This window comes from Homarus americanus, unplaced genomic scaffold, assembly GCF_018991925.1.
Source record: "Homarus americanus isolate GMGI-L3 unplaced genomic scaffold, GMGI_Hamer_2.0 scaffold58748, whole genome shotgun sequence".
Lineage (NCBI taxonomy): Eukaryota > Metazoa > Arthropoda > Malacostraca > Decapoda > Nephropidae > Homarus > Homarus americanus.
Genome location: NW_024729645.1, coordinates 594853 through 605698, shown reverse-complemented (window position 1 = coordinate 605698; position 10846 = coordinate 594853). Strand labels below are relative to the sequence as shown.

Here is a 10846-nt window from a genome sequence, read left to right as displayed (position 1 = left end):
TGTTGTGAAGGAGACATCAGAGCAGCTCACGTGACTGTTATGTTTATAGATGATGTCATGGATGTCATACACTACAGTCCTCTTGGTGTTGTCTTAAAGCGTTGAGTCGCCAGTTGTACTCTCCTTATAGCAGATGAGCGTACCAATGGCCAGTGACAAACGTACAGTCAGCCAGATTTGTTGTTCCCTTCATCAGATCAACTTATGACATAAATCACTCAGTCCTGTACGGCTCCTCAACAACCATAGTTCTTGAGCCTCAGTAATATATTATAGCGTCACTATCACTGTTTACAAACACTTCAGAGAACCTCCTCAACAACCATAGTTCTTGAGCCTCAGTAATATATTATAGCGTCACTATCACTGTTTACAAACACTTCAGAGAACCTTCAAATAACTTTAAGTATCTCTACCATCACCAAACAACACCAACACCCTAGACACTCAAGAGTCAGTATATACCAGCAACTAAGTATTACAGTCTGTGGAGGTGAACGATTGGTGCTGGTAGGTGGTGACAACTGAGAAGCCCAGAAGAGAGACAACTACTCCAGAAGTATCGACTTTGAACACTGAGGAACAACAAGTTTTACCAAAGCACTATTTCTTACCTCGCCTCGTGTGTGTGTGTGTGTGTGTGTGTGTGTGTGTGTGTGTGTGAAACTAGAATCATTGTACTTGAGGTAAAGATCACCATTGGTACACAGGTGCAAGGTGTTGTGGCTCCTTGAGGGTGTAGTGGGGTGTTTGTTGTAGCTCCTTGAGGGTGTAGTGGGGTGTTTGTTGTAGCTCCTTGAGGGTGTAGTGGGGTGTTTGTTGTGGCTCCTTGAGGGTGTAGTGGGGTGTTTGTTGTAGCTCCTTGAGGTGTAGTGGGGTGTTTGTTGTGGCTCCTTGAGGGTGTAGTAGGTGTAGTGTTGGTGTTTGTTGTGGCTCCTTGAGGGTGTAGTGGGGTGTTGTTGTGGCTCCTTGAGGGTGCTCCTTGAGGTGTAGTGGGGTGTTCATTGTGGCTCCTTGAGGGTGTAGTGGGGTGTTTGTTGTGGCTCCTTGAGGGTGTAGGGAGTGTTTGTTGTGGCTCCTTGAGGGTGTAGGGGGTGTTTGTTGTGGCTCCTCGAGGGTGTAGTGGGGTGTTTGTTGTGGCTCCTTGAGGGTGTAGTGGGGTGTTTGTTGTGGCTCCTTGAGGTGTAGTAGGGTGTTTGTTGTGGCTCCTCGAGGGTGTAGTGGGGTGTTTGTTGTGGCTCCTTGAGGGTGTAGTGGGGTGTTTTGTGGCTTCTTGAGGGGTGTGAGTGGGGTGTTTGTTAGGCTCCTTGAGGGGTGTAGTGGGGTGTTTGTTGTGTCCCTCGAGGGTGTAGTGGGGTGTTTGCTGTGGCTCCTTGAGGGTGTAGTGGGGTGTTTTTGTGGCTTCTTGAGGGTGTAGTGGGTGTTTGTTGTGGCTCCTTGAGGGTGTAGTGGGGTGTTTGTTGTGGCTCCTTGAGGTGTAGTGGGGTGTTTTTGTGGCTCTTTGAGGGTGTAGTGGGTGTTTTGTGGCTCTTGAGGTGTAGGGGTGTTTGTGTTCTTGAGGTGTAGTGGGGTGTTTGTTGTGGCTCCTTGAGGTGTAGTGGGGTGTGTTTGCTCCCGAGGTGTGTGGGGTGTTTGCTGTGGCTCTTGAGGGTGTAGTGAGGTGTTTGTTGTGGCTCCTTGAGGGTAGTGGGGTGTTGTTGTGCTTCTTGAGGTGTAGTGGAGTGTTTGTTGGCTCCTTGAGGGGTGTAGTGGAGTGTTTGTTGTGGCTCCTTGAGGGTGTAGTGGAGTGTTTTTGTGGCTTCTTGAGGGGTGTAGTGGAGTGTTTGTTGTGGCTCCTTGAGGGTGTAGTGGAGTGTTTGTTGTGGCTCCTTGAGGGTGTAGTGGAGTGTTTGTTGTGCTCCTTGAGGGTGTAGTGGGGTGTTTTGTGGCTTCTTGAGGGTGTAGTGGAGTGTTTGTTGTGGCTCCTTGAGGGTGTAGTGGGTGTTTGTTGTGGCTCCTCGAGGGTGTAGTGGAGTTTGTGGCTTCTTGAGGTGTAGTGGGGTGTTTGTTGTGGCTCCTTGAGGGTGTAGTGGGGTGTTTGTTTGTGGCTCCTTGTGTGGGGTGTTGTTGTGGCTCCTTGAGGGTGTAGTGGGGTGTTTGTTGTGGCTCCTCGAGGTGTGTGGGTGTTTGTTGTGGCTCCTTGAGGGTGTAGTGGGGTGTTTTTGTGGCTTCGAGGGTGTAGTGGGGTGTTTGTTGTGGCTCCTTGAGGGGTGTAGTGGGGTGTTGTTGTGGCTCCTTGAGGTGTAGTGGGGTGTTGTTGTGTGCTCCTTGAGGGTGTAGTGGGGTGTTTGTTGTGGCTCCTTGAGGTGTAGTGGGGTGTTTATTTGTGGCTCCTTTGAGGGTGTAGTGGGGTTTTTGTTGTGGCTCCTTGAGGGTGTAGTGGGGTGTTTTTTGTGGCTTCTTGAGGGTGTAGTGGGGTGTTTGTTGTGGCTCCTTGAGGGTGTAGTGAGGTGTTTGTTGTGGCTCCTTGAGGGTGTAGTGGGGATGAGATGGGTATTGTAAAGAAGTCTAGGTCAACTCGCCAACCAGATTCTTCAACGTGCAGAGTCAGTTTTTCCCAGTAACTTTAAGAAAGCGTCTAACTGTTTCACCTTTTTTCTGGCGACAATCAGGAACAAGTCACTACCAGTGTTTATATGTGTGAATATCCATCGTAACTGTCAATGAAAGAATAAGGTCAACATGGCATCGAAATCACAATGAGAATCCATTATAAGGTCGTGAATTCACTCTCATCCCGGGGTAAAAAAAAAGAAAAAAAAGAACTTAAGATCGTTTATAAATCTGTAATTCACGAAACTTATTATCTTGTTTAATTATTCATTCAGTCATTGTTTAAGTAAGTAAATTATTTATTTTTTCGTTTGTGTTTTGGATATTTTAGTTTTTATATTTTGTGGTTTTTAGATATTATATTTTTTACAACTTTCCTGGAATCTCTGTCTCTCTCTCTCTCTCTCTCGTTCAGACCATCAATTTATTTAACTATACACATATTTACCGATACAACCATCAACTCATCATCAACATCAAACTACAGATCAGAGGAAAGAAAAACAGCTGTAGTCAAGATCCTTTATTTAGGACTTAACATAATAATAATGCCCGTCTCACCACCCTTAATGGATAGTTTGTTTACAGTACACCTAACACTGACCTTCGTGTGTGTGTATGTGTGTGTAGATCAACATTTTAGGTACACACAGCATAACATTGTGTCCCAATATGAGTTAAATATAAGCACATATAAATTAACAATATATTCACATGTACTGTTCATCCATAATCTACTAACACATGAATCCTTGAAGTATACACATAAATAAATCAACACTGTACATACATATAAAGTAATAATGTGTATAAATATAGTAACAACCTCTTAAGAGCTATCATTTATTATGCCCGAGTTGCAGTCTTTGAGAACGATGTTGTTGTTGTGTGTGTGTGTGTGTGTGTGTGTGTGTGTGTGTGTGTGTGTGTGTGTGTGTGTGTGTGTGTGTGTGTGTGTGTGTGTGTGTGTGTGTGTGTATGTGTGTGTGAACAATTAAGGTACAACACGTGTTAAGACTCACGACTCATCTCTCTCACCTGAGCTCCTGTATAATAATGTTAAGTTTCCCACACATATATAATGGTCACTAGATAACAAATATATTAATGTTAGTGTTGTTTAAACTTGGTTATTTAGACTCTCTGGTGCAGCTCCATACTTGAATTGACTTAACTTAGCGTCCATCACGTCACAGCTCCTCCTCGACACAGACGGGAGAATAGCTGACTTACTCATAATAAATCTGACATCATTGCACAAATCTATGTCTTATTGTATCATCTAAATACCGTTAATAGATTAATTATTTAGTCAAGGCAGTAATGGAGTGTATCTTTAAGATGAATAAAATACAATCACTCGCTCTCGTGTGGTAGAGTATATGAAATTTCCATCATAAACCTCTTGTGTTTACTGAGATTATCCATGTGGAGGCCTCGGTCTCTGTATCTGCTGGTGAAGGAGGGGCCGTAGGCGGTACATACTAGGCTGTGGTAACCTGACTTGCTGAAATTCTTAATATTATATGGCTGGCCTTCGTTATCTTCCCTATATCATTTAATAATTCATTTTTAGTGTGACAATAAAAACTGATCACTAATTGTACTGCCACGTGACTGATGGAAGTATTTCGAGATATATATGAAAAGTAGTTTTGGTAAACATTTCTGGATGAACCTTTGATGCATATTCTTTGGCATCAGTTAAGATCGAAGATGACACCATGACGAAGATGAGTTCCCCCGAAGAGAAATTCCGAAGCAGAACTAAACAACACAACAAGGTTCTTCTGCTGAGTCTTGGAAGTTAAGACGCAGGCTTTAAAGGCACGTTGTTGACGAAGACGGAGGTGCGTGGGGGGTCGGTCTCTGGGTCATGGCGGATGTGCATGCGGTTGTTAACAATGAATCTCTTGCTGGCTGACGTCGGCACCTGTTCCGTCGTTACCTCACGCAGACCCTTCTGCCGAAGTCCTGTGCCAGCGAAGGTTATGAGGAGGCTTTCTTGCCCCAAAGATTCTTCTGTTGTTAGATAATCCAGTTCTTCGGGGTTGTTTGTGGTCGAATCAACTTTCTCGAACTCCTGGGAGTTATCTTGGCTCACGAGGTCATGGTTTGCGGATTTTAGATCATCTTTGAGCTCAGGAATCGGTTCATCATCTCTCTTTTGTGGGTTTAATTCTTGAATGTCTTCTTGTGGTTTGATCAGAGGATTGTTGTCCTTCTCGATGGTTACAGGAAAAGATTTCAGCTGTGAGATAATGTTCTCCACAGCTTTGGTGTTTATCAAAGAATTTAGGAAAGAATTAGCAACGGAGGCGAGACCTATGGCAGGTCGTGCTACAGTCTCATTGTAACTCGTATTGTTCTTGTGTAAAGGATCATAATGATTCTCTTTGGTCTTGTGGCTGGGGAAGGCTTCTATAGCGTGAGGTTGTCGAGATCCAGAATTATTTATTCTTCGTGACTTGTTGCCTCGAATAAGAGAGGAGGCATCCACCGGCTGGTAGCCCCCCGTGGCGTGCTTCACCGTGCCGCTGGTGATGCGCACCTCAGCAGGGACCACAGAGTTCCACATCTTCTTCAGGATGGTAGGAATGTCACTCTGGGTCGTGTTGTTCTTCTCAATGTGCGGAGGTTCTAAGTGTTCATTCTCTATTTCTTCTTCTTTAATCAAGTGATCTTCGTACTCATCAAGTCCCCGCAAGAGAAGATGGAGACCGTTTCTAGCCTCATCCACCGCGACTTTGAGTGGGTGGAGGACCTTCCTGGCCTCCTTGGTAGCTCCTGATCCTGCATATAGGAAGTACCCACAGAAGGCTACAAGTAAGGCTATACTCGACAAGGCTACGAACTGTCCACCGTTGCTGAGTTCATTCTTCACCTCTGGATGTGTACGAGTCCTTTCCACTGCCATGTTCCTCCATGGTTCTCCATTCCTGTTTACAGGTTGTGGTCGATATCTCAGACGGTCGTCACGAATGACATCCATCACGTGCTCTCTCTTGAACACTTCCGGTATCCTGCCAGCGTTGATCATAGACTGGAGACTCGTCACAGAGGAGGGCACGGTGTTGATCTGGTGAGGTTTGTACTTGGAGTTGATGAAGTCTAAGAGAGGACCTAATTCGTCAGGGTGCAACTCCGACGAGGGAGACATCACTATAGAGTGTTGTGTTGTAGGTTCTTCAGTGTTTCGGAAGTGGACAGGGTTCCCGAACTGGTTCTGAGATGCAGGAGTTGATGTCACCACCACAGGGGCTTTGTTCGGCGGTGCCTGGATTAAAGTAGCTGGACTCCCAACTATGACGTCGTTCATAGGTCCTTCATCGAGAATGATATCTCCTTCGCTGCCTGCTCGGTGTTCGGGCCTCCATGTCTGCTGTGCCTGGACAGGGATTGAGTGACCCACATGAAGCATCAAACTGTCTCCTGAAGTAGGCCGCTGCGGCATGAGGATGTTGGTTATAGCTTCACTAGCCTGTGATTCTAGATCGGGAGTATTAGGTCTCTGGCTGGTAATCAAGACACTGGGATTTGCAGGAACTTGTGGAATAGAATGAGGAGTTTGGATTTGCGAAACGAGAGTGTCTGTGTTTAGACGACTAAGTACTGACTGCACGTCGTTGTTACTGGGCACAAAGCCGTAAGAGGGTGAGATACCTGAGAAAATATCCAGTGGCTGGGGTGAGGTGTTACCATGGTTGATGTTTTTCATCGAGGAGAGTTCTCGCTCATCCGTCTTAGCAGCCTCGAAGATGCTCTGTATGGAGGCGAGAATGTCCTTCCCGTGTGGAGGCGCCTTCGTGGCTGAGTATCTGATTGGTAAAGGTGTTGTTGGTGTTTTTGTTGTTGTTGTTGTCGTAGTTGTTGTCGTCCTGGTGGTGTCCCTCGTGAACGAAGTAGCTCCTGTTTGCCTCGTGATCGGCCTCTCTGAAAACCTTGTTCTCTTTTCCTTCAATATTTCAGTTTGCATATTAGGAGCTCCGGAGGAAGAGGAGTTATGAGTTTTCTTAAAGTGCAAACTGGTCATATCGTGCACAGAAGGGACGTTTGCTTGAGGCGTCTGAGCAGTAGCATAAGGATGTTTTGGAAACAAACCAAAACTGGATTTTCTGTTGGTTGTCTTGGCAGCACCAGAGCTCCTATAACCTGGCTCGGACTGAGAGGCTGCTGGTCTTTGTGGGCTGTTGCTCGGGTCTTCAATCTTGCCTGATAGTTCTGTAGTAACTCTTTCGTCGGATGTGGCATTTTGAGCCTTGGTCTGGCTCCGGCTGTAAGAATTATGCCACCCAGACAAAAAATCATTTGGCTGAGAGGTCGATGATGACAAGAGGTCAGCGTTGTTCTTCAAGGGAACTCTGTTGCGGAGGACACCGGGGGCGTTCATCCACTGACTGAAACTCGTGAGAGACTCAGAGCCGACAGGGCGTCTCCTATGGCTAGCCACTGATGACCCTCCGGCCCCCAGCCTCGCCATTCCAGGACGCACACGACGGTTACCCAGGCCAAAGCCTCCCATACCTTGTCTTCTCGACCCCGCTCTCCTTCCCTGCATCTGTTGTCTGAATCTATGCATGAGAGCCCCGGTCCGGTTGAAGGGGTGAAGATATTTTCCTGGCGTGCCTATAAAAGGTCTCTGACGGAGTGCTGCTGGCGTGGGCATCGGGTCTTCCGCCACATTGTTAGTGGATATGACGGGGGCATCCTTGTTGCTGTTCTTCCTCCCTGGGGAAGTAGAAGTGGGGATCTGCTGGGGGGGCGGTAGCGTAGGCTCCACTAGGACAGACTGAGGCTCTTGGGGGCTGTGAACGCCGGCGTAGAAACGCACGGGAGGGCGTAACAGAGAGAACTCCCCAGCGTCCGTTGACCCCACCGCCACCACCACTGTCACCATCATCAGCAACATCTGAAACACAAACTACACGTTAGTAACACAACACATCACACTAGACTCCTTGAACACACACACACACACACACACACACACACACACACACACTAATAAAACAAGGTAGTTGGTGGATGCCTTTAAGCGTGGGGATGACCTTCACTGATGACCTCAGACCTTGACCCTTCACCCACACTGACCAAATTTGGAGGCGGCGATCGTACTAACAGACAGACAGACATTCGAAAAACAGACAGATAGACAAATCAATTAGTATTCTTGGCAATTATCGTTTTCTCTGAGTAAAAAAAAAAACGATGGATATATAATGAAAATTTTTCCTCTACAATGCATTACTCTCTCTCTCTCTTCTCTCACCACACGTATAACTGTTAAGTGGTCAGACAGACTACATTTTGTTAATTACGTTGGTTATTATTCCTGTTACGAGGTCATCTACTTAAGCAACGTGCGTGTCTGTCTGTGGTATATCGTTACTGCTACTTTGAGAGAGAGAGAGAGAGAGAGAGAGAGAGACGACGAGAGTAAAATAGAGTAAGAGATAACAAAGTGAATGAGAGAGGAGGGATGGAAGAGAGAGAAATTAATAAATGGAAGGAGACAGAAAGGAATGAAGAAAAAGAGTGGAAAGGGGGAAAATTAAAAATAGTTAGAGAGAGAATAATTGCCATTGTAGAAGACAGATAGATGTGAAGATAAAAATAAGACGAAGACTGTCATCACCAGCTTAACACAGCGACTCCGGTGAAGCTAACAGGATCGACCAATGGCGAGTGAGTATAACCGAGTTACCTGCTGGAGATATATAATTAGTTGGACTCACCTGTGCGTACCGTTGTTCGGGTAACAGTTCTGTTTATTGCCTCTGTTAACAGGTAATGATGGAACTGTCGGATTGTGTGAATCTATTGTGTGTGTTTTCCAGGGTTGAGTTTAGCTTTCTAGACATAGCAAAGTCTGCTATGTAGTTTTCTGTGTGTAGCGGAAACTGCTATATAAAGTGTATGTAGCGATGTTTGCTATATAATGTGTGTGTGTATTGTAGGGAATTTTGTTGTGTGTGTAGTAATCACTTTATACCATCTACATATCTACCTAAAAGTAGCGTTTGGATCCTGAGTGGTCATTGGTGTACGTCAACCACTAGGGCGTGACGTCACAACACTAGAGCCAATTACAAATGTGACGTGGCAGCTTGTGAATGGCTAATCAAGCTCAGATAACAATGTGACGTGGCAGCTTGTGAATGGCTAATCAAGCTCAGATAACAAGAAATAAACGAAATGATATATATACTGTAATTGTTTATTTGCTTTGTTTATTTACTTATAATTACACAACTTACAAAAGAAATGTGTAATATATAAGGAAAATAATTATATTGTACGTAAGAGTTGTATTAGTGGTTGTGTTTACATTATAAGATTGAGGATCAGTACTGTCTGTCAGTGGCTGTGTTGAGGCTCTGATCATGGTAGACTACACCAGTGATCTCGTTGACCTATATGACCCCTTGGTATGTCAGCTCTAGGGGTTGTTATGGTGCACGTACATGACGAAGATAAAGATTGTAGGTGTAGCTGTATGCACACACACACACACACACACACAGTAACGGGCTTGGCACAAACAACAGTATAGTCAACAGACCCGGTCACCTCTACTGTCAACACCTTGTTCCCACACCTATCACGGCGACACGTTACCTGCTTGGTCTAGCTTACCTACTGCTACTGGTGCGTGACGTAGAGAGAGAGAGAGAGAGAGAGAGAGAGAGAGAGAGAGAGAGAGAGAAAATAATCAGATAGACGTGATGATAAACATGTTAGACAAAGAGACAACTAGATAGATAGATAGATAGATAGATAGATAGATAGATAGATGATAATAAATATATTTGCGTGTGTGTGTGTGTGTGTGTGTGTGTGTGTGTGTGTGTGTGTGTGTGTGTTTTCATTCACAGTTGTACTTCATATTTCTAACGGACCAAGACTCACCTCCCAGCTAGACTAATAACGACTCACTTAGGAAAATGTTAAAGATGTCACGTTATGTGGTCACGGGTAAAACTGTTCTTAATGTTATCAATTACCTGTGACTCAGTGATGGGAAGAGTTTAGGTTAATAATTGATGGACAGTGAAAGACAGAAATCGTATTACACTTTCCACGACTTATGTTCTGGAACCCATGACGAAGAATTTTGGCCAAAGTTCCTCGTTTAGAGTCGAATCCGGAAGCTTCACTGTCATTTTACCTAATTTCTTCGTCATGGGTTTCAGAACATAAGTGTAACACGACTTTTTCTTTGACTGTGCTTATTGGTACAGTCAGTGAAAGGTGTGTCTATACTAACTGTAATTTCCCCAGTCTAGATGTGGCAGGGTCGCAGTGGGAGATGAGTGGGGATTCGATTAATGTCTCATGGATCGTCCTTCGAGTCATCTCTTGTAGTTGCGGTCGTATATGGTTATGATTTTATGGATCTTAACTGGGGATATTACAGGGGGATAGAAGCACCTTTCCCTGACTTTACTATGGGTAGATTATTATTATTATTATTATTATTATTATTATTATTATTATTATTATTATTATTATTATTATTATTATTATTATTATTATTATTATTGTTGTTGTTGTTGTTGTTATTATTATTATTATTATTGTTGTTGTTGTTGTTTTTGTTGTTATAATTACAGAAAGACTTACCACCATTGCTTCAGGTATCAATCTCTCGGTTCAGTCACTATTACGCGTCACGAATGCAAGCTATCAAATGTCACCAAAAAGTATGAACAGCAAGAATCACTAAACGTCACTAGATCGAAGTACCAAAAGTCACAAATACGAATCTCATAGTCACCAAGACAGATCACATTCGCTAAAATGAATCACTCGCACAGATCACCACAATGTCGTGTCAACAAGAGTACCAGTTCTCTATAATATATCCAACTCAGTCTCGAGACACAACAGCGTCCAGCACCCTTCTATCACCTTCAGGTTCTAGAGTTCAAAGCACACTCCAGAATCAGATGAACGTCGGTCTCCTGCCGCGTCGCCCGCAGCAATGTGGGACTGTAACACAAGTCTGGAGGGCTGAAAAGACGGGGGGGGGGGGGGGGGGGGTGGGGTAGGGTGGTGTGGGGTGGGGTGGGGTGGGGTGGAGAAAGGGGCGGGGCGTGGGCGTGGGAGTGGTTGTAGTAGTAGGTTTCCCAGAGCCGCTAGTGAGGGATGATGGGTCCCAGTGATCTATTAAACTAACCAGGTATTACTGGGTCGTGAGGTGTTCCCAGTAGCAGTTACTGGTTCCTCGGGTGTTCCTCATTACTTTGTGTGG

General features: G+C 44.9%; 1 protein-coding gene across 2 annotated transcripts; it reads right to left on the bottom strand.

Annotated features, from left to right (window-relative positions):
- Positions 1–3102: 3102 nt before the first annotated feature.
- LOC121866784 lies at positions 3103–10571 on the bottom strand. Of its 2 annotated transcripts, none has more exons than XM_042366515.1 (2): positions 10504–10571; positions 3103–7501 (listed from the first exon to the last, which is right to left on the bottom strand). In XM_042366515.1, exon 2 carries the CDS (start codon positions 7499–7501, stop codon positions 4400–4402), a length of 3102 nt encoding a protein of 1033 aa, XP_042222449.1. In that variant the 5' UTR covers positions 10504–10571; the 3' UTR covers positions 3103–4399. The 2 variants fall into 2 exon arrangements, with proteins under 2 accessions (XP_042222449.1, XP_042222448.1); XM_042366514.1 differs by having other exon boundaries at positions 10216–10563.
- Between the last annotated feature and the right edge of the window lie 275 nt (positions 10572–10846).